The sequence below is a fragment of the Phoca vitulina genome, unplaced genomic scaffold (genome assembly GCF_004348235.1).
Source record: "Phoca vitulina isolate PV1807 unplaced genomic scaffold, GSC_HSeal_1.0 scaffold22, whole genome shotgun sequence".
NCBI lineage: Eukaryota > Metazoa > Chordata > Mammalia > Carnivora > Phocidae > Phoca > Phoca vitulina.
Window position 1 is genome coordinate 1517342 of NW_022589725.1, and position 26252 is coordinate 1543593.

The 26252-nt window shown below is 40.2% G+C and overlaps 1 protein-coding gene across 3 annotated transcripts in view; it reads left to right on the forward strand.

Moving 5' to 3' along the window:
* The first annotated feature begins 3086 nt into the window (after positions 1 to 3086).
* Positions 3087 to 26252, forward strand: part of NCOA5 (nuclear receptor coactivator 5) — a 31072-nt gene continuing 7906 nt past the window's right edge. Inside the window, exons 1-3 of one of the 3 annotated variants that reach the window (XM_032419600.1) lie at positions 3087 to 3242; positions 15428 to 15494; positions 24588 to 24914. In XM_032419600.1, the coding sequence (XP_032275491.1) occupies positions 15457 to 15494; positions 24588 to 24914 (365 nt within the window). In that variant the 5' untranslated portion in view covers positions 3087 to 3242; positions 15428 to 15456. The remainder of the gene's footprint in view (positions 3243 to 15427; positions 15495 to 24587; positions 24915 to 26252) is intronic. The other 2 variants (XM_032419602.1, XM_032419601.1) reach the window with 2 other exon arrangements.

A 26252-nucleotide genomic window follows, 5' to 3' on the forward strand; every position in this document is an offset into this window, starting at 1 on the left:
ATCCCAGGACCCTGGGATCATGACCTGAGCTGAAGACAGACGCTTAACTGACTGAGCCACCCAGGTGCCCCAAGGGAAGGAATTCTTAAACAAGACACAGAACACCACAAATCATAAAGGGGAAGGTTGAAACATATGACTACATTAAACTGTAAAACTTGTGAATGACAAGACACCATTAACAAAACGATAAACTGCAGCGAGAAGACCTAACCCTAACATGAGATCAGTACCCAGAATATGTAAACAACTCCTACGGATCAATAAGAAAAACAAAAAAATACCTCAATGGAAAAGCGGTCTAGAAATATAAACAGGCAGTTCATAAAGGAAGAAACTTGAATAGCTTGTAAGAAAAGATGCTCAATATCACCAAATTCAGGAGAATTTAAACTAAAACAACAAAGATATCATTGCATACCTACAGTCATAAGCAAAAAATAAATAAATGAATAAAGTCTGAAAATATCCAAAGTTGATAAGGGTATCTAGAAATGGTACTTATATGTTGCAGGCAGGAGTATACATCAATACATCACACATACTTCTTTGGAGAGCAGTCTGGCTAAACCTCCTAAAGTTCAAGATGTGATATATACTACAAAGTCAGCAAATCTACTCCTAAGTGTGTATCCTAGATGTGCACCCAAGGAGATATGTACTAATATGTTCAGTGCAGCACACTTTGTAGTAGAAAGAAAATCTAACTATTCCTTAGGACAGATACACAAACTGTGGCCGATTCATGCAATAAAATACTATACAGCAAATAAAATGAATACATTAGAGCAGTAGTTCTCAGAATTTAGGATGCATCAGAATCACCAAGGAGGGCTTGGGAAAGGACAAATGGCTGGGTCCTACCCTTGGAGTTTCTGATTCAGTGAGTCTTGCGTAGGTAGGGCTGAAATTCTGCATTTCTAACAAGTTCTCAGGTGTTACTGATGCTGCTTGCTGGTCCAGGGACCATAAAAGTAGTTACACGTTTCAGCACAGTTAAATTTTGAAAACCTAGCAGAGTTAAAAAGATAAAAGCAAGTTGGGAAAGGACCCATAAAATATATATCTAGATACATTAAACAATAGTATACAGATTGGAGAGATATTGAGATACAGATATACCTTTATAATAAAAGTACAAAATATATGTGGGAATGTATTTCAGGAGAGTGATTATCTCTGGGAAGGGAGAGGAAGGAAATGGGAAGAGAGTCTTAGCAGTGAGTAGAAGGGTATGTATTATATTATTTTGTGTACTTTTAATGCATGTTTGAAATGTTAAGGAATTGAAGTTCAAATTATATAGCATCTATCTCATGGATCAGTGTGAATAACAACTGATACAATGTGAAACTTTCTGGGTGGGAAAAGATAGGAAGATGAAGTTGGGCCACAAAATCTCTGTCCCTGTATATCTAACCAGAAAAATAATAATAATAATAAAAATAAGTTAAAAGATAACAAAAAAATAATTAAGAGAATCAATCAATTCAACAAACAATGAAAAAGCATACAATTTTATGGCATAAACATCAAAAAGGGGTAACGCAAGAAAGAAACAGAAGATTCTGAACTGAGTCAAGTATGGTTCTTAACCTACGCACAAAAGGATACAAGGGAAGCAGGTGAATCCACAAAATCCTGAGACTTCTCACCTAGAGTGAGTGAACAACCTGGGGAAAATTAAAGAAAAAAAAAATCCCTGGGTGTAGACGTCCCTATCTGGCTCTAGGAGCTCTCAGCCAAGGTGGGAAAAACCACCCAGCTTCCATTTTCCCAGGTGCCATGATGAATTATGAATTATTAAGGACCCAAAGACCACGCTTATCTGTCCATAGGAATCAGGCACACCCTGCACTCACCGCAGGCGAGACAAACTAGACAATCCTTGTGTCTCTGTTTCTTTCCTTCAAGTATTTACTTCTTTGTAATTATACACTCAAATGTGATTATTCACCTAATTCTCTCTCTCCACTAGAAAGTAATCTCCAAGATAGCAGAGATGGGTCTGCATTTGCTCATGACAGTGCTTTGAAAGTAGGTGTCTGATAAATCATAGGGCCACCTAGTAGGTGTATAAAAAAATTCAGTAAATGGAGCACTGGGTATTATATGCAAACAATGAATCATGGAACACTACATCAAAAACTAATGATGTAATATTGGTGACTAACATAACATAATAAAATAAAAAAAATTTTTAAAGTATACTAAAAAAAAAAACAGTGAGCAAATGAGTGAAGGAATGAGCAAATGAGTGGTTGTCAAAGAAATCTGACTTCCCATAGCATTCCAATTCCACAGCCACCATTTTTTCTTGGCATGCACTATTCACAAGGAGAAAAACTAGACCCCCGCGGGGTCTGAGGCATTTCCTAACTAATAAAAAAGCCTACCTGATTCATATAGCGATAGCTGTGATTAATAAAATGTATTTACAATTGTGTGAGCAAATTCCATTCCCTCTGACAAATTATTCTAGAGATTAAATGAACAATACAGCATATTGCATGCTTCATAGTCAACAGTTACATTCTGCGAAATTTATTTTTTACATTAAATAAATATTCCAGAAAGAAGTAACTCAAAAAGAACCTGTGACTATATCACCAGAAGCGTTTTGCCCCTTGTCAGCGAAACTAATAGGGTACACAGCCTATTTAAATGTAAATTTAAATAAAGCGTTTTTTCTACCTCTCTGCTCTCTTTGTTCCTTGGGATCCGGAGGTTACAGGAATATATATACTATTCTCCAACACACATCCAAAGGTGTTTTGTTTTCTGTTGCGTTTTATGAAAAACTAAATCGAAGTATTTTAGGATTTAAATTATCTATTTCCACAGTTAGAATGGAAGGAAGGCGCTCCGAAAATCAGAAGAAAGGCGAAGCCTTTGGGGTCGGGGGACCAAGCCTGGCCCCATCCTTAGCCTTGGATGCCGTTACTAGGCAACCCCTAGCGTTCTCAACGGCCGCCGGGAAGCCACTTCCCCGCCCTCATTGCTAAGGAGATGGACGCCCAACACAGCCCTGCCGTAAACCCACGCGCTCTTACGACATTGCCGCGCCTGCCGCTGCGTGCGCGCCCTCTGCCCCCACTCTCCGCCCCAGCCGCCATTGCCTCGTGCCCGCGCCGGTCGGTTGGTGGCGCCTTTGTCCTACGGCGGGCAGGTGGGCTGAGGTGGAGGCGGCAGGGGCGGGCCTGAGGCGAAGGAGAGGCCGGGAGCCCGCCGCGCTGGTAGCGGTGAGTGCCGGGAAGCGGTGGCCGTCCGCCGAGGGTGGGGCTCACGGCAGGCGGTTGAGGGGGCTCGGGCCGGATGGGGAGGCTGAGGCGGGAGGGCCCGCTCGACGCGCGGCCGCGGTCGCGGCCTCGGCTCCTCTCCGGGTGCGCGCGGAGCTGCGCATGCCCGGTGCGGGGCGCGGCCTCTGGCTCCCGTCAAGCCCAGGCCCGGCCAGCCGTGGTGGGCTCGGGTCCGGGCGGCGCCGCAGCGCGGCCGCTTGTCTGTGCGCGAACCGCCGACAGTAGTCCTCTAAGCTTGTCTGTAGGGTAGGCTTGCACACCCCGCGTCCCTCTCTCGAAATGGTGAAGTCGCTCGCCTGCGGGCCCTCAGCAAGTCGGTGGCGCAGGTGGGATTCGAACTCGGACCGAGGCGGCTCGCCTCTCCGGGCGTTCTACCGGGCGCGCAGCGCCGTGCGGCGAACCGAACGCTGGCCCCCGTCGCCGCCGCCTCTCGGCCCCTTGACAGCATCTTCAAGGCGTCTGTCTCCTTGTCGCGTGATACCCCCACTCATTTTATAACGCGGACCCCGGGCCCCAAGGATGGGGAAGAAACTGTGCCCGAGGTTACCGCGGAAACTAGCGACAGAGCCAGCGCCCCAACCTGCTGGCTCTTCTGTCTCCTGGACCCAGGGCACTCTCCGCTCCCGAGGACCCGCCGGGGCCTTTTTTTAGGACGGCGTTTCCCAAATTTCAGTCTCTCGCGTTGCACCTTTCTGTCCGTGTACCTTCTGTACTGTTATTTATTTACCAAATGTTAATATTTTTATTTAAACTGACTCCTTTTTTTTCTCCTTCTTAAATACATTTGTTTAAGGTGGAAACGTAAATCGCAAAATGGAAAGCCAGTTATTTTTCTAATGCTCATAAAAAATAAATACCTATCTATTAAAATAAACAGTGCGTCCTTGTTCCTCCTCAAGTTATTCTGCGTTCCACGCTTTGGGAAACGCTGCCCTAGGAGTATGGGGTTAATTGTCGTCCTGGCTTTCGCTCTGCACAGAATTTTCCCCTGAGGCGTAGCGGATTCCATGAAATGCCCCAGGATCTTCGGGGATGATGATATTATAAGGGCTTTTTCGTTGTAAACTGTTCTCATTATTGACTTGCAAGCGATAGTCCCAGGGAACTGCAGGAACTGTCAGCTCAAGTGCACCCGGTGTGCCTCTTCAGTTTTCTTGTAGCACTGTGGCATGGTAACCACCTGACAATTTCTGCATACGAAGATGGAGCAGTTTTGGTTTTTGACAACTCTAGATTTAATGTTTTCTGTATGAGCCAGTCTGGGTGTGAAAAGTAACTTTCATGTTGCCTTTTTCCAACCAGTAAACCCCAAGCTTTTGCATTATGGGTATTGGAGATCACTTGGCTATTTAACATCTGTTTCTTCCTATATTCTTGTTTCTTTGCCTTTCTTTTAGCTCATCTGTCACCCTCCAGGTACTCTTTGAAACCTCTGACATGATCTTTTAACCTAAAACATAGAAACTGTAGCTTTCCTTGTAGAATGTGCTGGAGAAATCGTATTTCAAGGCCCAGTGGAAGGAATTTTTCTAGGTGCATGTTGTTCCATGTCACATGCTGGTGAATACTGCACATTTAAAGAAGGCATTAGGAGCTCCTGTCTCCTTGCTAGATCAGATGCTGCCAATTGATGAATTGTTGAATAAAGCTAATTAGGTCTTTTCAAAGAAAGGGAGGCACTGAGAGATTAACTTATTTATGTAAACAGTCTGTTCTGTTTGTAGTCCGTTCATAACTCTTTTTGTGTGTGAGAGAGCAGATTTACTTTAATTCATTGAAAGGAAACTCAGGAAAGTGCTCAGGCCATTCAGTTGTTGCTTCGTCAAAGGCTCTTTAAAAAAAAAAAAAAATCCACATTCCTTGGGGTTACTTTGGTAAGAGCAAAATGTAGAACTTACATAAGGCTAAGGTGGTCTTCTTCACATTTCTCAGCATCAGTGCTGTTTAGAGAAGAAATGAGAATTTTCTACTCAGGTCCATTTCAGAACTTCAGCAAATGGAGCTTCAGTCTACCAGTGCTCAAAAGCTAAGTCATTTGGAGAGGTTTTAGAAGTGTGATAAAAAAAGAGTGCCTCATGGTTTGAAACTTCATTCTTGGTAACCGTTGCAAGCATTCCATCCCTATGGCCTGCAGATGGCAGTGCCTTTGTATGGCTTTTACTACTGTGAGAAGTATTGGAATTCAGTTGTGCTTTTTAGAATGAGAAACCTGTGGAGGAAATGTATTTAATATTCCCTTCAACTATCATTGTTTTTTTGTTTTTGACTCCCCACATAAAGAATGAAATGTCTGTTCTTAAACTCACTATCACTCTTAATGGTAATGATAACATACAACCATCGGTGCGTATGATTTACAAAGCAGGTTTTAAAGTACCAACTCATTTGCTCCCGCCAATCATCTTGTGAGATAAGTAGGCTGATATTATTAAATATTTTTTGCTTATGAGAAAATAATGGCACAGAGAAGTTAGATTTTTTTTGCCCAAATCACATACTTAGTAGAACATATTCAAGATACTATTGAAGATAAAAGATTTTGTGGTCAAGCAAAATTGGGAAATAATGAGGTAAAGAGGTGTCCATATTCCAGAATTTTAATATGCTGAACATATGCACTGTAGATGTTCAAGAGAGGAAGGTATCATTGGTACCTTTCTCTTGCTATCCTCCTATATACATGTTTATTTTCCCAAACTGACTATTCTTTCTGCCACACTCTGTTTCATCTCTGTACCTTGTGGTTTACTAATGATTACCATGTGTCTTGAGACAAGTGCTTTTAAAGCTCAGTCAGCTTTTTTTTGTGCCAAAAGATTTGTCCTGTGAACAGCATACACATTTGTCTAGACTATTTGGCTTAAGCAGAGTTAAACTATCAAGAAGTTAGAAGGGCAGTGACCAACAGAAAATTACCCTTTATGCTACTTTCATTAATGAGAAGTGTTAATGAAAGGATCAGGGTAAGGCCACTGTCTGAAGCAGCAGCACATTAGAGAAATATGAAGTATACTGACAGCTAAATACATAATACCAGCATGCCTGCTGCTTTTTAAATGGTGGTTTTATTACCACCAGATATGAATATTTATAGGGATGGTCATTTTCATTCTTTATCCTATCACTAAAAAAAAACGAGATAATAGGTCAACTGGACCAGTTACTTTTTTTTTAATTTAAATTCAATTAATTAACATATAGTGTATTATTAATTTCAGAGGTAGAGTTCAGTGATTCATCAGTTGTACAGAACACCCAGTGCTCATTATCAATTACTTTTATGTTAAGAAAATAATTCCCCTCAAAGAATCAGAACTTTTGCAGACCATAAGACTCTTTTCCCTTTATTTCCTGTTCAAAACAGTATTTTTGTTGACCTATATAAAGACCAACAACTTTAGGGAAGCATCAGGGCAACTTAAGTTGCATTGGAGGACATTTATAAAGCAGAATGTCTTATAACTTTAGCTCTATAAAATATCTTGAGTGATCCCCTGGTTTGGATCTAGAATGATTGAATTACTGAAGATTAGGTTGATCCTGCAGTTAGTGAGCAAGCTTTGGAGAACTTTGAATTATGAATAATTTGACTTTAAGTGAGTATACTTAATTATGCAATTGGAGATTGAGATAGTAATAACATATATTTACCATCAGAGATGATACAAGAAATTTATTTTTAAATGTCTCTTCAGAAATTATTCTTGATACCCAAAAGACAAAAAAATAGGAAAAATATGATTTCGTTCAGTGCAAAAACTTAAGATTATGAACTGAGCCTTTCTTTGGAAAACTTATTTCAGGACAGCATCAGTCACTAGAACAGCTTGTTGAAAGTACAAATCTGTATACTGCTCCCCAACTCCCCAGCTGACCAGTCTCTGGAGGTGGGGGCTGGGGAATCTGCCTTTCAGAAGCAACCCCTGCAGTTTTTATGTACATTAAAGTTTTGAGAACCCCCTGATTTAGGCTTTAGAAAATGAGTTTTCACTGGAAATAGAAGATTGAAGCAGATTCTAGTACTAATCTATTCATATCCCAGATTACTAATAGGAATTGGCAACTCTGGTTTATGGTTGGGTATACATTTTAAGCAAAACTGTAATTGAACTATAAAATGTTCTTTGGCTTCGTAGTTTGAACTAGAGGTAATAGCAATAGTTAGAGTATCTGTAGAGTTTTCAATATTGTAATTCCTTCCACTCACATCGGTAGGATGCTTTTACCTTCTTGAGAACAAAGAAAGCAGACCTACCAAGATTCCTTGGTCTGCTTATTAAATTTAGATTTCCTCCACCTTGCTTTTAGTGGTGTGGATGTGAAATCATATGTGTGACCATTTTTCTCTTCTTGCAAAGAGATGCATTTAGATATGAAAACCAAATGCCTCAGAAGAAGCAGGAATTTTAGCCCCTGCCAGCAAAACAATATCGACAAGTCTAGTTGGCAGAATTTAGAGAGAACTTTAGTTGGCAGATTGCCATTTATTAACCAAAGAAGTGGATAATATGCTATCAAAAAGTGGCAAGCTCAGTGGTTATTATTTTTCTTGCTATTTTATAAGTAGGTAATTGGGAAAAGAAGCTTAGATTTTCAGGATACTTTTTAAATGATCAAATAAAATTGAAAAGAAGTTGTTGGTGCACACTCCTCCTTGGGGGCGGGGGCACTGACCTATAATTGGATATTATTATTAACTGTAGTACAATGGAAACTTGGGTTGATGATTCCATTTTCTTTGGAGGTAGCTATGTGATTATGTTTTCTATACTGTTTTCAAGGGTTATACTTTGACAGATTTTAGCCATTATCGTGACGTTTTCTTTGTAACATGATGTTTATGGGTTATTGCTCCTTGAATAGAAGAGTTTAGAGAAGTTTCTAAATGGAGGATCTAAATATATGTTATGCATAAGCTAAAGAGATAAATAGGTAATACAGTTCCCAAATACTTGCCAAGAATCACCTGAGAAGCTTGTTAAAATACAGGTTCCTAGGCTTCATCCAAGTTTGAGGTGGGGTCTGAGAATAACGTTTAACCATCTTCCTGGGTGGTGCTGATATATTTTCATTAAAGGAACGCGACGTGAAGAATGAAAAAATGTGTATATATATAAATGAGGAGAGGGGACATGGGAAACTGTTTAATGGGTATAAAGAGTTTTTAATTTTGCAAGATGAAAAAGTTCTGAAGATCTGTTGTACAACATGTGAATATACTCAAATGTACTAAACTGTACACTTAAAAATAGTTCATATGAGGGACACCTGGCTGGTTCAGTTGGTAAAGTATGCTACTCTTGATCTCTGTCATAAGTTCAAGCCCCACGTTAAGTATAGAGCTTACTCGAAAAAAAATAATAGTTAATATGATAAATTGTATGTTGTGTGTGTGTGGGGGGGTTTTTTTGTTTTTTTTTTTAAATATTAGGAAAAACTAAGGAAGGGTGCTTGGTTGTCTATTTCTTCCAGAATAGTGGGTGAGACTAATATTGTGGGCCATTAATTACTGACTCTGGCCCTAAGTTTATTTTATATTCCTTTACTGAAGGTAAAATCATAACCTTTTAAATACTTTTCTCATTCCTGTTCCCTTCATTGTCAAACCAGTGATCCTTGAAAAACATTACTATAGTTAACATTTTGAATGTCTTAGGTTTAAATACTCCTGCCTCCCTTTTTTGGGTAATACACATACAGGAAGCCTTCATTAATTTAGCTTCACTGAGACTCTATTATGGTAGCTCAGTTTATACAGGCCCTTTTGCCACCAATTTTTTCCTTTTCAGTAGCAAAGTTTTTTGTGACCTCCTTCTAACTCTGGCTTGCATCTGTAATTCCTTTCTCTTTTCTTCTTCCTGTCCCCTATTCCCTACACTAAACTTCTTATAGTATTTCTAATTAAGTTCTTCACGCCATTCCTTCACCTTTTACATGTGCTGGAATGACTTCTCTCTTTCTGGTAAACTACTTATCCTTCAGGACTGTTTCTTTTAGGCCTCCCTGCCTCCTCCATGTCCCTCCTACCCCTTATTCTTTCCAGTCTCCTCTCTGTCCTGTTCCTCCCCCCGCCACACACACATACACAGACCTTCATTATCTCTGCCATAAACCCACTTTAGATTATGATTATCTGTGTATATGTCCCACTCTCCTTTATTAAACAGTGAACTTCTTTAAAGCAGAGACTTTAGCCTTATTATTTCCATATCTCTATGGTGTAGTACAGAGTGTGACACATAGTAGGCCTAGAGGCATCTGATGAGCTGATTATAAACTGTCCTTTCAAGTGTGTTAATTTAGTTCTGGAAGGATCTCTACTTGTACAGTTCAGTTGAAATTTTACCTGTGTTAAATAAATCTGTATTTTACATTTTTTTGTAGCACAGGCTGTTTTACTAGTTTAGATTAGCTCCATCTTTGTGAATCCAAATTAGTGAGTTTTTTCTCTTAGCTGATGTTCTCCTTGAATCAGCATAACCAACACAGGTAGAATATCCATTTCATCAGGCTCAGAGAAATCAAATGACGACTAACCATCCCCCGCCCCCATTAGGACTAGAACTCAGATATGCTGATCAGGCAAGTGCTCTTTCCTTGAAAGAAGGAAAAAGGGCAGGAAATTAAATGTTGATAGAGAATTTTTGTCTGAAGTGTTGAAGTGATTAGAATATTGGTAGCAAAGCCAGAAACACTGTACAGTTGACCCTCGAACAACATGGGTTTGAACTGCGCAAGTCCGCTTAATATACGAATTTTTTTTACAGTACTGTAAATGTGTTTTCTCTTCCTTATGATTTCCGTAATAACATTTTCTTTTCTCTAGCTTATTGTAAGAATACAGTATATAATACATATAACATACAAAAATATTTGTTAATCAACTGTTCATGTTATCAGTAAGGCTTCTGGTCCACAGTAGGCTGTTAAGTTTTTAGGTAGTCAAGTTTTTCAGCTGCGTGGGGACTCCTAACCCCTGCATTGTTCAAGGGTCAAATGTAGTTTGAGGTGATAGAAATTGAAGTGGCAATTGAATAGGCTCTGCTCTGCTGGGTGTCTCGGGCACTTAAACATTGGTGTGACTGGCAAAGACTGGGCCTTTCCCAGCTTCTATCATTTTGATCAGGGAGTCTTAGCAAGCATTCATAATGGAAACCATGTTTTTCCGTTCCCTGTTGGAGCAGTATAGCATAATAGGTAAGCATTTTGGTGTCAGATCTGGATTTGAATCCTAGCTGTCTCTGCCTCCTGACTATTATGTGACCTAAGATAAGTCATTTAATTTCTCTAAATCTCAAATTTCCTCATTCGCAAAATAGAGATCATAATAGTACTTAACTCCAAGAGTTGTAGAAAGGATTGAATGAGATAATGCACATGATGTTCTTAGTACAGGCCCTGGGACAGAGTAAGCATTCTGTAAATATAAATTATCATTGTTTTTCCCATTCCTGTGCCTAGGAATAATAATCTGATACAGTTAAAGATATAATCCTTATTTTAATTAGAGAATGAAAGAGATAATCCAATATGAGGGAATGCATAGTTTTTAAAGTAAGCTTAAAGGATTGATTTAGAAACCATAAGCAGAGCATTCTCTTATCCCTGACTCATTACAGTATAACTCCTTATATATCCCTGATGTTACAGTATACCATCAAGGTCATCTTCATAAATCTAGTTTAAGTGAGAAGTCCAATCCTTTCCCCTCCCAATTTGGGGAGTTTAATGTGTGATAACCTCTTTCTTGTCAGTATGGTTTTTCAAGTGGCATTATCTTTATCATCACATGTTTTCAATTTAGTAATTACTGATTATTAGTTGGTTTTCAGCTAAGCCTTTGGAGAATTTTATTTCATTTATAATCACATCGAAATTGTATAGGCTTCTGCATTCTTTGAACAGCCAACAGTCCAACAATGGTACTGTCAATAAGTGCAGCGATTCATGCTGCACTTTGTTTAGAATAGTCCTTATGGTTTTCTATTGTGATAGCTTGTGATAATTGATTTTAAGGTGAAAAGAGTTGTTTTTATGATGGTACAATTAAAAAATAGAGCAAAGCAGTTCTTGGTACTATGAATGAAACATGAATTTTTATTTATAGCATTATACAAAGACCATTGTGTGAACCCTGTCTAGCATATTAGTCGAAAATGTACATTAGGCATTGTGTCATTCTTTGAAAGTTCTTTACCCCAGTCTTTTGTGACTTAAAACAGTTCTGCCACTTCCTGTGTGACATCATGTTTTCTAGATTATTTTCTGGGTTTTTTTTTTTTTCCTCTTATGTAGATCCCTTCAGTTGGTGTTATTTTTCTTGTCTAAAATTCCTTACCTGAAAAGTGCTTTTAACTATTTTCAGAAGACCACTTAGAAGATATTCAGGCCAAGGTACCTTGTAGTGATGGTGATTTTGAATGGCATTCACATTGCTAATATAGCTCACAAAGTATGGATGTACCAACCAAGCTGAGGTGAAAGAGACACTGAGAGACTGAGTCTTTTTTTTTTTTTTTTTTTAAGATTTTTATTTATTTATTTGACAGAGAGACAGCAAGAGAGGGAACATAAGCATGAGGCGTGGGAGAGGGAGAAGCGGGCTTCCCACGCAGCAGGAGCAGGGCAGGGAGCCCGACGCGGGTCTCCATCCCAGGACCCTGGGATCATGACCTGAGCCAAAGGCAGATGCTCAAAAGCTGAGCCACCCAGGCGCCCCCTGACTTCAGGTCTTAAGGGCATTTGGCCAGGATGAGATAGAGCAGGAGGGGAAAGAAACATCAAAATTGCCACTGTCCTCTTGTTGATTAAATTCTCTCTAATTACGGTTCCCTACCTGATGTCCAGAAAGGTGCCCAGGTTGTCTTTCTTTTTTTTTTTTTTTTTAAAGATTTTATTTATTTATTTGACAGAGAGAGACACAGCGAGAGAGGGAACACAAGCAGGGGGAGTGGGAGAGGGAGAAGCAGGCTCCCCGCAGAGCAGGGAGCCCGATGCGGGACTCGATCCCAGGACCCTGGGATCATGACCTGAGCTGAAGGCAGTCGCTTAACCAACTGAGCCACCCAGGCACCCCCAGGTTGTCTTTCCATCTGTTTTTTCTTTTCCTTTACATTAACGTTGTTTCTATTTCCTTGGCATAGATTATATATCTCTGTAAGGATTTAAGAAGGAAAAAATCTGGTTAACTGATTAATACAAAAGCCCCCTTTACCAGTCCCAATATTTGCATTTTCAAACGAACCTCCAATCTCCCAGTTGATGGGTTATTGAATTATGTGACCCAAAAAAAAAAAAATTGGGATGGGGCAAGGGTTTTTTTTCCCTTGACTCTTTAGATCTTTATTATACTTTGTGATCAGTTCCCTGAAGTTATTTTACTTTTGGTAGCTTCTCTATTCTTCCTGTATTTCTGAACTCCTAGGTTTTCCAAAAGTTCTGTGTCACCACGTGTTAGAATTTTTTTGTGTATCAGGATTGGTGGTGATGACAGTTTTGTTTTCATAACTCTCACTGAAACCCACCCTCCCCCAACCTTCCTCCAACCTGAGCAGCCCTCTTGGTTGGCAGTGAAACTATCAAAAATTTCCAGGTCTCATTTTCTCCATATCTCACCCAAGGTGGAGACATAAGGAACTCTTAAATAGAGGTGAATAAACAAACACTTGGCATTTAAGAAAAAAATTACAGGGGCGCCTGGATGGCTCAGTCGTTTTGCATCTGCCTTCAGCTTGGGTCATGATCCCGGCGTCCTGGGAGTCCTGGGATTGAGCCCCACATCAGGTTCCCTGCTCGGCAGGGAGCCTGCTTCTCCCTCTCCCTCTCCGTCTGCTGCTCCTCCTGCTTGTGTTCCCTCTTTCACTGTCTCTCTCTGTCAAACAAATGAGTAAAATCTTGAAGGAAAAAAAAAAAGGAAAAAATTCAAATGGTCTGAGAGTTCTCTTTTTTACAGAAGAAACATAAGCCACACCATCCAAATATAATTGCTTTAGACTATTTAATGAAAATAGATGTTAGGAGGCAAATTATAATCAAAATGGTTTAAAGATAAAATAATCTTGAATTTTAAATAATCTTTCAAATAATTGCAAAAAAATTTCACTAACTTCAAATAAAATATTTACCTTCTTCATTCTAACTGGAACCAGCTTTGCCCCAAAAGTGTTTTAATACATTACTACTTTGGTGTCCCCGGTCCTATATGTAAGTGCTCACAGAAATGGATGTAATTAGATAGTGTAATAGTCCTTTTCATATCATATGAGCAAATTATATAACATTAATAGAAACTTGCCAACTAAAGTGGTACCATATGTTCTGTACTCTAACCTAAATGTTCAGGTCAAGTCAATGTTTAGAGAAGTTTTCTTTATTCACAAGACCATTCAATAATATATGGAATCCTGCTGGGAGATATGGTGCTTATTTAAAAGAAATCTTCACACCCCTACCACCCTCAGTGTATTCCAGAGATACTTTGAAAACTACTTAAACAATCAAAGAGATGACATTTCTTTCTGAATCATATTCACCCTGTATTAGAGAGCAGTAGGTCCTTCTAAACCTGAACTGATACTCTTCACAATAACATATAAAAGAACTAGGTATTCCCTATAAGGCTTATCATTATATAATGTGCAGTTCAGATGTTGCTGAACTTTTAGGGTTGTAAGTGAAAGTGCTACTTGCCATACCAAAGCCATGGTCAGATATTACTGGCCAAGTCCTGTATAGACATTATTTTCTGATTTTTTTTTTTTAAATAGAGGGATGATAGCATTGTGTCTACTTAATTGAAAATGTGAGAGGCAACTTAGGGTGAAATATGCTTCTCTTACTGTTTAGATTTATGTTACTTTCAGTTTATCAAAAGTCATTCTTCTCCTAGATACAGTAGAAACTCTGACTTAAAATGGAACTGAAGATCATTCTCACTTGAATAAGAACTCAAAAGTTGACAACATATCGGGGTAAAGTCTGTGCCAGACCTCTTCAGTTTTTTGTTATTACTGTGATCTCTCACACCATAGGACTCCGGTTGGAATTTTTTAAATACATAATTACTATTTTAAAGCACTCTAATTATGTGAGTGCTTAATACCATTTAATGTCATTAGATAAACTACTAATTGCTTACTATGGAACATGGGAAACGAAACTACACTGCAGCAGGACGCAGTTTCATTTCTTCATTCAACCAAAAACAAAAATTTTTATTACATTTATTAATCTTTAAGTCATGTAAAAATTGTCCTGTGTTATCTTTGGACATAGATTGGTACATTTCTTTAGATATTTCATCAGTTCTTTCTTATACATGGTGTTTTTATTATTCACTTCAATTTTTGCAAAGCAAATTTGTTTTGTTTTTAGCAAGCAGGCTTTAACTGCACAAGTTGGCTTTTCTGTAAGTTTGTATGATTCCACTGTTCTCCCTTACCCAGTTGTAAATGCCATGCTTCTCTAATGAAAACTTCATATGTGGAGTGTTTTACTACCTAACCAAATGCCAATTCTTATTCTTAGGTACTTATCTGTGAGGGTTGTAGTTGCTAACATGTAATGTACTTCGTTTAGGAAAAAAAAATTTCTTCCCTACATCTCATTCTGGAACATTCTGTCCAGTGGAATGCAACACAAGGCACATTAAAAGTAGGTCCTGCTTCATGGCATATTGGAAGTTTTAAGACAACAGAGTCCAGCTGTTTCTTCTTTGTAACATAAAATGGAATTATTTGCCCTTGCTCTTTTTTTTTTTTTTTAAACTCTGTCTCCTATCTTTTCTCCCACTATCCTGCCCTCAAAAAAGAATCTTACAGCTGGCACTCCAAGAGTTTAGCAGGCAACCTTTTCTACTTTTGGAGGGGGCAGTTGTTAGGTTTGGGACTTGGCAGAGCATTAAAGCATTGTGTTAGCTAGAAAATGAGGGACATTCCTTATCAAACCATGACAATGTACTGCCATAACTTAATAAAAATTGCCCAAGTGACAGTGTGTCTGCTGAATGGATTTTCTTACACCATCTGGTTGTCATTGTAGTTTTTTTGTTGTTACTTTCATTTGAAATGTGCTGATGATTTTGTTTTTATTCCGTAGCATTGAACAGATGGGTTGATTATTCTTTTCAGATATTAATAAGGCAGCGGAAAGAAGAAATATGAATACGGCTCCATCAAGACCCAGCCCCACACGAAGGTAAAGTACCCTGAAGCAGTGAGTTACCTTGGGAGAGTTGGGCTCTGGGGAGTTAAGCCCAACTTCGTACATCAAGGGTCTTTTCTTCCCCCCAACAAATCAGAAACGCTCAAGCAAACAATAAGAACATGAACCTTGTGTGAAGGGCCTTGCTGCTTTTTTTAAACATACATCAGGAGATGCAGAGAAGCTTTGCGTTTTCGGTGACAAACCCAGCAAGTTCAGCTTGCAACATGAGTTGCAGGCGATTGGAAGAGGATAAACCTCTGTCTGTCCCCAGCTCACGTGTCACTGGGAGCCTCCACAGCAGGAGGAGTGCCCCAGGGTCGTTGGTGTGTGCCATGCTGCACTGCAGTGGGCAGCAGAGATTCGACTCTTCATTCCAAATGGCTGCCGGTCCAGATGTTAACCAGGTTTATGGAAAGTGCTGCTTGAGAGATTGCTGCCGTGCCTGTGCTGCAGATCCCCTGTTTGCTCGCATGCTGGGGTTACCATTTGAGGGGAAATAAAAAGGGCGAAAACACTCCAGCTCTCAAAAGTCTCCCTTTTTCTTAGCTTTTCTAGAAATAAAAAGCATTTCCCTAATATATTCTTTCTTCCAGTGTCTACAAAAGAGATAGTCCTGATGTATACCCATGAGATATGCATTAAATTGGCCCCTTCTCTCAAAGAAGAGCCTTATTAATGTTACCATTTACACCAAAGGTGCAGTATCCAAACTAGCCCCCTAACAGTACACAAGTGGATGCAGTGTGTGCACTTTTGTGTGGAACGCAGACAGATATGATCTATTCCATATCTTGTGTCTCTTCATGGCCCAAATGGATACTCAGTATGGATTTTGCTTTTACCTCTAAGTAAAAATACCAGTTTTCCACAATAAACTACATACCGTGGTAGACTACATTTCCTACAGTGAACTGAACACTGCTGAGTACGATGAATCCTGGTCTGTACTGGTAGCTCCGCAGGTCACCTGGGATATACCCAACTAACTTACACATAACATACAGCTGTCCTTTGAGACAAAAACACCTATATTTTGTTCCCCATTTACAGGAAAGAATGGCTGCTGTATGTTTGGTGTATGTTGCCCCCACTTGGATGTGAAGGGTGGGTATTTTCTAAGCTACCAGGAATAGATTATACATGACTGCTCTGCAGAGTTCAAGCAGACTAGCAGCAAGGTGGTGGTTTAATTTGGCAGCTTTGAGCAGTCTGCCGGTGCAAAGGAGTTGAATCTGACACCACAACTACAGCTACGCTACAGCTGCCAGGTGGACGCCCTGGCTGTCCGTTGGTCTCACTGCGGAAGTGAGCGTATACATTGCTATTCTGTCTGTCCTCTCTAACACTGTAAGGAATGCCTGTAGCTTACAGGTAAATACTGTGCTGATTGATTTTGTGGGTATGTGTGAGTATCCTAAAGAACTTAAATGAATCCTGCAGAACTTTAGCAGTTCCACATAATGTCTGCTTCCATTATGCTGCATCAAACCATGCTGTAGATGTTGGGAAGTCCCATCTGTGTTGCTTCTCATTGCCCCAATAAACCTGGAATACAGAGGGCCTTAGTTTACATCTAATGGTCAGAAATAGGGGGCGTCCATTAGAAGCTGTGGTTGCCAAGGGGCTTGAAAAGAGATAGATACAGTGTGTATCCAGTTTCCAAGGAGCAATAATGCATGTGTTTCTGAACTAGGTAGCTTACCAGAAGGAGTATGGAATGGGTAACTGTAAAGACCCTGGCTCCACTAGTAAAATCCCCTCCCCTCTCTTGTCCCCATGATGCTTATAATCTTTGGATAATGTCTGTGTGTTTTTGCAGGCAACTCCCGCCCCAAAAAAACAAAAAACAAGGCACATTGAGAATACAGAGTAGTTCCTGTTTGTGCTCTTGATTTATGTCATCCTATTAATGATACTTAGCTAAATGCTTTTAACATTTCCAACTGATTATAGGTATTCAGCAGACATTGGCAATGTTGAGGAAATAACCATCTCCCCTGCTTGGAATCCAATGTAGCTATTGCCAGGACATTAAATTAAAAAGATTAATTTCGGGGCGCCTGGGTGGCTCAGTCGTTAAGCGTCTGCCTTCGGCTCAGGTCATGATCCCAGGGTCCTGGGATCGAGCCCCACATCAGGCTCCCTGCTCCGCGGGAAGCCTGCTTCTCCTTCTCCCACTCCCCCTGCTTGTGTTCCTGCTCTTGCTATCTCTCTCTCTGTCAAATAAGTAAATAAAATCTTTAAAAAAAAAAAAAGATTAATTTCATCCCAACTTAAAATAACTCTATAATTTCATCTGTAATGGAAGAAATAGCTGTATGCTTTTCTTCTTTTTTCTAATAGTAGATCCCCCTAAAAAAAAAGCATACAAACAACATTGGAGGGGGCTTTTAAAATGTCCTCCCTGCCAGAGACATAAATACAAATATGTCACTTTTATATACCTTTTAAAATATCACCTTCCTCAGGGCACCTGGGTGACTCAGTCAGCTAAGCACTTGCCTTTGGCTCAAGTCATCATCCCAGGGTCCTGGGATCGACCCCTGCGCCGGGCTCCCTGCTCAGCAGGGAGTTTGCTTTTCCCTCTCCCTCTGCCCCTCCACCCCACTGGTGCTCGCTCTATCTCAAATAAATAAAATCTTTTTTTAAAAAATTAAATATCACCTTCCTCAGAAACAATTTCTAAAATGAGGTTGTTTGAGATGTGGATAGGGCAGTAGCTTCCTATTTTTTTTTACAATCAATAGGAGGCACAGTTGGGCTAATTTAATTTCCATCCAGAATCAGTCTTCCCCCTTGGTGCTATGTCCCTAACTGGGTTCCTCAGCATGTTATTTAACATGATGAAGTGTCATACAGTTATGCTTAATAAGGTTCAGGGAAGAAGGATATTCACATTGAGTAGAATGTGTTCTGAGCCCTGTCTAAAACCTGAGCAGAGAGCCCCAGTTTTTTACCTTTAAGAATAAAAATTTAAGGGATGCCTGGGTGGCTCAGTCGGTTAAGCGTCTGCCTTCGGCTCAGGTCATGATCTCAGGGTCCTGGGATCGAGTCCTGCATCGGGCTCCCTGATCAGCAGGGAGCCTGCTTCACCCTCTCTCTGCCCCTCCCCCTGCTTGTGTGCCTTCTCTCTCTCTCTCTGACAAATAAATAAAATCTTTAAAAATAAATAAATAAATAAAAATTTAAAAACTCTTAACGCCAGGCAAATTTGAATATTGTATTCAAAACAGAACACTAACATTTTGATCATCACACTGATCATGTATTGTCTCTTATGGTATACCAATAGGGCAGAAATAAACTGGAATAAGTAGGCAAGATGGATGACTAGTTAGCCTGGAAGAGGCTAATCATTTCTCTAAGGGTGAGCACTGGATATCACTCTTTGGGTACATACTTCCAGTCAGAGCCTTGAAGTAATTCCAGATATACCAGTCTGTTGACAACTGCCAAACTGCCTTCATTTGGCAACCCTAATAAGTTATGTGTCCCCAGCCATAGGATATGCATTGTTCACAGGGGAGAAAAAGTGTATTTGTGGCAGATATTTCCCTTAAGTGGTACTTTTATGTCTTCAGTGCTGCTCCTTTTAATAAAATTGTTTCTAAGCATGCTGGCAAGACCTTTGTAACACCTTGTTTTGCTGGACGTTAACCTTGAGTGTCAAAACACCTAAGTACCTTTGGGAGTTTTCACAGGATTATCACCTCTTCAAATGTCCCTGTAAGCCACAGTTCTGCTGGCATTGCTCTCTGTTCAGTAATGTGCCTCCCTAATGACTCCAGCTGTCAGCGTGTAATTCTGACAATATTGGTCCAGCCAAGCACAGAACTCTACATCAGGGATCCCTGCTCTGGATCAAATTTCGGCCTGAATTCTCATCATTTAACCCTTGGACCACTTCATTGGACTCTTGACTACATTGCTTAGTTACCATGTAAGTTGTCTAGCATTGGTGCTAGGCACTGGCCCTTACCTTCTTCAGAGACCGTGACTCTGGTTGTACCTCAGATGTTCTCAGTTTCTATCTTCGGCTCAACACCCTGGCAGTCCAGGTCTTGGAGCATACCCCTACACAGATGTGGCCTCCAAGTGAGACTCTGTATTTTCTAAACGTTCCTGTCTGACATTAAAAAGAGCAAATAGAACTAATTTGTCTACATCAAAAGTTCTGCAGAGAATTTTTCCTGTGTATTTGTTAAGGATGTTAGGCTTGGTGCCTCTTCGGTGAAAGTCATCGGGGATCGGCTCATCAGAAATATCCTAGCTGTAGACAAGTTTCTTATGTGGCTCTACGGTGCTAATTCCTTTGATAACCACTTGCTCCTTGGGTATGAGACAGCGCTAGCTCTAGGTGGGCCTTGCAAGTTAAGATTCCAGGCTGTGATTACCTCTGCACTAACACTTGAAGAACAGCCATTGGTTCTCAGGAAGTGCCACCTCTACCAACAGAAAAGTCATATCTGTGCTTGAGAAAATCATCATCGTGCTTCCTAGGAAGAAGCATGGACACTTATAAAATTTGGATCTGTGAGGTGTGATACCTCATTGCACCCCATATCCTACCAGCACCTAATGGCAAAATTCTGCACAAGTCTGTTGTCTCTGTTTCTCACGGTAACATGGAGCCATCGTGGTGGGGAATCAACATCACACAGCAGCCAGCCATTTTAGATAATATTTGTGGACAGTATCTGTGACAGAACAGAAGTACCAACAACTACTGAAGATTTTTTTTTCAGGAGCAGGGGAAAAAAAGAAAAGCTGGCCCTCCCAAGGAAAATATTCCAATGAACAGAAAGGAGATGCTGACAAAAAAGGACAGAGGCCTTCCTCCCTGACATTCTGTAAAGCCAAGGCCAAAGAACACCATCCTGGGCTTGAGGTTTCATTCTCTGGAGGAAGAGAAGCTCAAAGTCCATCACAGACTTCCAAGATGATCATCTGTCAGTTCTTACTCTGTAGGCTCTCAAATGCCTAGTGCTCTGCACACCTCTTTAGTCCCCGGAAGAGAAGCTGTTCTACCAGAAGCACATCACTTACCATCTGAGCTATGGCTTTTCCCTTCACCCACCCTTCTCTTACCTCTCAAATGTTTCTAATGATATGACTATATTTCTCTCAAGGCAAAAAGCATTTGGCTTTTTTCCCCAGCTGAATAGATGAGAAATTTATAACAATTTTAGTAGTGTTTGTCATCTGCCTTCAGTTTGTGGACTCCAGTGCTGAAATTTATTTAACTGGTTCAGTTTAAAAGGTTCAGTTTCTTTTTAGCCTCTGGTGACGTACCTGAGGGTACACTACATTTGGTCTCCAGTAAAACACCTCTGGTGCCATGGGATGAGATTGTGAACCCTGTTACGCTCCAGAAACTTGCTTTTAACCCACTTGTTACCTAAGGTCAAGCATCTCATTCAGAGGCTTCCTCCTTGCGCACTCTGAATTCCTGCACCCTGTACCTCCCTTTTGTTAGCTGGTTCTTGTTTTGAGAAAGATGTTGGGGCCAGCAGCAGGAGCCCTTTTGTTCTGGGGAGATCTTTGTTAGGGTCCTAAATTTACCCTAAAAGGTTTTTTGTTTTTGTCTCTAGAAGAACAGCTTCTGCCATACTGCTCATCTTTTGGAGAAAGGAGAAAAGCTTTGCCCTTTCATATTATTATCTTCTCTGTTCCTACTTCCACTGTTTGTTTGGTTCTTTCCGCCTTGTGAATATCATCTTTTCTACATTTTACCCAGAAGGCAATTGAGGGAATTAGTAGTTTTGTTGCATATGGACTTTAGATTTATTGAGGGAAAGGGAGTGCTTGCCTTCTCACACTGGAAGCATGAACCGAGACTTTGGGATTCTAGGGTTATGGTCAGCCTCCAGGGATGGACTCTGACAGGTAAGTAAGGTATTTCAGTGGATTCAAAAGAATGAGAACAATATGGCATTTTTAATTATCCTAAGGCTGTGAATAATGTGCTGTGACTCGGTGTTCTTAGCCATATCCCTGCCCCTCATTTCCACAACCCGAAGGCTTTGTGTGTGGTCTGTGGTTTATCAGGTTCATGGTATCTCTTATCCCTGATTGCCAAGAACACTTGAAATCTGATTCTACCTCCAGTGACTACTTCTAACTGCCCCCCAAGGCAGGATTATCTGCTAATCATTAATCCAAAAATACTTAACAGTTGTCTCTTCCCATAGGATCCTGAGTGTTTTCCCACATTATATATTCTATCAGATGTTACACATGTGAGGAAGATTATATGACATAATAGAAACAAAGTAAGAATCTTGGTTAGTCTGCACTTTAATAGGAAAAATGTTTAGCGCCTCCTCATTTAAACTCCCTGGTCTCCCATGTTTGCTCCCACAAATCAAGAGTACTTGTGAGCTTTAAAATGTATGACAAGGACTTTTCATAGATGCAGAATTGACATTTAAGTTATTTTTGCTGTGCCCATGTGAATGAAGTAAAATTGAGGTTTGTTACCAGGCTTGATGGCATCGTGATGGCTGCCTAATATGTTTAATCACGGTAGGTGACAAAAGTTTAAACAAAACATGACGCCTGCTCATAAGAGGCTTACAGTTGAGTTGAATAATTAGATTCATTAAACATTTACTGAACTGCATGCTGTTGTCCTAGGGATCCAAAGATTTCAGGAGAGCTTACTCTTCAGTAGAGAAGCGATGTAAACAGATAATTACAGAACCGTGTGGTAAGTGCAGTGATAGAAATACATACAACATAAGTCGTGGAGCATCTGCTGCATGCCAGACATTATAAACCTACATAGTGGGTTTATAGTGGAGAGTCAAACTGACAATCCTTGTCCTCATGGACTCACAGTTTAGTAGAGCAGACAGATGTTACACAAGTAAATAGATATGTCAAATTGTGATAAATGACAAAAACAGTGCTATGAGAAAATGTGGCCAGGATTTAAGAGCAGGAAATAAACTTTTAGACTATGAGAATCAGGGGTAAGAGACACATATTATGCTGAGACATAGAGAATGAGTATGGATCTGTTCTTGCTGCTCAAGTAGAGGCATCAGGAAAAACCTTGGCTAGTTACAGCTGAAAGGCCAGTGTGGCAAGATAGTGGTGAACTCCGGAGGGGAGTGGGTAAGGTTGGAGAAGATAGCCAAGACCACGCAGCACCTGACTAACCTTACTGGAGATTTTGGATTGAATTCCGAATACTGTGGGAAACCAGTGAAAGGTTTTTGCATATTTGAAAAATCACTCTAGAATAATATGGAGAAAGATTAGAAAAGAGGCAAGAGCAGAAATGGGGAAGTCTTTCCCCACGGTAGAAGTCTCTTGCTCTGGTTTTAGGGAAAGGTCACTGTGGGTTGGCCTTCAGCAGTACTAATGGAAATAAACATGGACAGAATTGATACTAGTTTCAGAGAAAGAATAGAATTTGGAAATGTGATTGGAAGAGCGGATGGGGCTTTGGAAAAGATGACGTTCAGTTTCCTGGCTTGAGTAACTGAGTAGGTAGGTGTGCCATTTATTGAGATGGAAAGGACTGGGGGAGGAGCATATTTGTTGGGGAAGTTCAAGAGTTCAGGGCAGATTTTATGGAGGTGGTAATCCTTAAAGTAGGTCAAACAAGAAACTCTTGTGAAAAGGTAAATATCAGATAAAGATGAGTAATAGAAATAGTAAGTGCTCTAAGAGTTGAGCAGCAGGAAAGATCAACAGTTATTAGGGAGATTAGACTTCTCTAATCTTGGAAGATTTGGGACATGAACTTTCCTGTGAGGATTGGGTGATACTTGCATTAGTGCAGGAAAAATATTCCAGGTTGAAAAACCATGTGAACAGAAATCCTGAAGCAGATAGGATTGTGTGAGTTAAGTCATAAGAACAGAACGGACGAGGTTGAATCAGGAAATGGGGGAGCAATAACAGTTGGGAAGGGTCCAGATTTGTTAGGGAGGGGTACCTAGAAGTGTGATTGTCAAGCTGCGGTTGGTAACAGGTGGAAATTTGAATGGTTAATCTGATGTTTATGTGTTGAATGAATTGAAATCTGGAAGATTGGTTTTTGGTTTGGTTTGGTTTGGTTTTTTTGTTTTGTTTTGGAAACTTGTTGATATCAAGCAAAAGGGTTTGGATTAAACTTTGAATCCAGTAGGAATGAAAAAGAAAAGTGAACAGGATTCAAGTGACTTAATGGGGAAAGGAAAGGAAGAATTGTTAACTTTCAAGAACTTAAACCTTGGTAACTAGGAAGATGATTTTTGGCAGAAGTGAAAAAGTCGGGAATGGGATTAAGAAGTGGGTTGAATAACAAGTTTAAAGAGTGGGGTGGAATGTCTCATGAAAAATATTGTATGAGAGCAGCCCAAACTTATCTGTGACTTCAAACACTGTTCAAAAAAAAAAAAGGAACCTGGTTCTGCCCTGAACTCAGATTGAGAGAGACCACTACTCAATAACTATGTTGAGAAGACAGAGAAGCTGAGTGTTCTTATACTTTACTGTGTGTGTCATATTGTACTTTTTTCTTTTTTTCCCTTAATTTGATTATCCTGCTCGATATTTTAAGTGAGGTTTTCTGTACTTCAGGAACAACTACTTGGACCACTGTTACTTTGTATGAGATTGTGCATTTGCTCCTTTTTTTCTTCATGAGTCTTGCCCCTTACTGTGTCCCTCCAACTTTCCCCCCCTTTTAAAATCTCTTTCAAACATGTCTGGTGGGAAAAAAACAGGTTCTAGGGGAAAGATGCTTCCACTTTGAAAACCTGTGGAGATTAAGATGATAGCGTGGCATGTGTAAAGAATACCGAATTACTCCCTGACAAATACTGTGACCCCAGTCAAAATCTTTGGCTTTGGGTCATACATACATTCTTCTTTTGATGTCCTGATCTTTTGGGATCCTGAAGCCTACTAGTCTTTATTTGCTGACCAGTTGGGTGACTCTCTTTAAAATTTTAGTCATGTTCTCACTGTTTGGCTGCCGTGTTTTAGAGAAAAATGCTTGGAGAGGGTGGGGACCTCCTCCAATAAAGAGCTGAAGGGTTGGCTACCTTCAGTTTCTTTGTCTTAGCTCCTCCTTGCTACCTCCCACAGAGACCCATATGGCTTTGGAGACGGTCGAGACACAAGACGTGATAGATCCCCAATCCGAGGAAGTCCACGGAGAGAGCCCAGGGATGGCAGAAATGGCCGTGATGCCCGTGATAGCAGAGCCATGCGGGACCCCCGAGACTTGCGGGACCACAGAGATAGCAGAGACATTCGGGATCACAGAGACAGCAGAAGTATGCGTGATGCTCGGGACATGAGAGACCTTAGAGACTTTCGTGATCTAAGAGACTCTAGGGATTTTCGAGATCACCGGGACCCCATGTACGACAGATACAGAGATATGAGAGACTCCCGAGAGCCCATGTACAGGTACATATACAGCCATTTGCTTGGATTTTGTTGTTGTTGTTTTTAATAACAGTCTTTTATGGGTATTCTGCTGAACTAATTGAAAGCTCTGTAAGGGCAGTGACTTTATCAGCTTTATATTTCCAATGTCTAGCAAGTGGCAGATGTGCTACTCAATAAATATTTGCTGAATGTGTGAATGTTTGATGAATTATGCTTAGCGAATGAATCTGGATCTCTCCATGTGACCTGTGAAAGGCAGCATTGTGCAAATGGAAAAAAAAAAAGATGGAGCTCAAATTGTTTTGGCAGTGCAGAAACACAGGGAAAATGTACATGTGGCTAGTAGGTCTGGGGAAAAAACACTCGGCATCATTAGTCAAAAGGGAAATGCAAATCAAAGCCACAACGGGCTACCCCTTCATACCTACTAGGTTGGCTATATCATTTATTAAGGAAAACAACAAAAGAAAGTAACAATATTGGCAAGGTGTGGAGAGATAGAAGCCTCATGCATTGTTGGCGGGCATATAAAATAGTGTGGCTGCTGTGGAGAACGGTTGGAAGGAGGTTCCTCAAAACATTAAATACAGCAGAATTACTCGGACCCATCAATTCCACTCCTGGGTACATACCCAAGAGAACTGAAAAGAAGGACTCAAACAGATACTTGTATGTAGCATAGCAGCACTCTCCACAGTAGCTGAAAGGTGGACAAAACCCAAATGTCCATCAAAAGATGAATGAATAAAAAAAGTGATATATCCATACAGTGAACTATTATTCAGCCAGAAAATGGAAAGTAATACTGACACCTGCTACAAGGATGGACTTTGAAAACATAATGCTAAATGAAATAATCCAGATGATACAAAAGAACAAATACTGTATGATTCCACTGACATGAATAGAGAAGGCAAATTCTTATGAGACAGAAAATAGATTAGCGGTTACAGGGTTGGGAAGTGAAGAGTTCCTGCTTAATGGATACAGAGTTTCTGTTCTGGGTGTTCTCAAGGTGATGAGAAATGTATCTGTGTATTTATATGAAATATATATATGGATGTGTGCATGTATTTTAAACCATAGTTTTTAAAAAACACAGGCAAGGGGGATGGGGAAGCATCAAAATTAATATCAGTAGTTACTATCAATTATTTTGCATTTACTTTAAGCCAGGGACTATTCTGAGAGCTTTCTGTATATCCTCCCAGTCATTTTGCAAAGTAGGTTAACATAGTCATGGCCACAGAGCGATAAGCGGTGAATCTCAGACACAAACCTCGTTTGTCTAATCCCAAAGTCCTGCCTTACTGTGCTGCTTCCTCACAGAGGAGTGGGTGTTGAAGAATTCTCTAT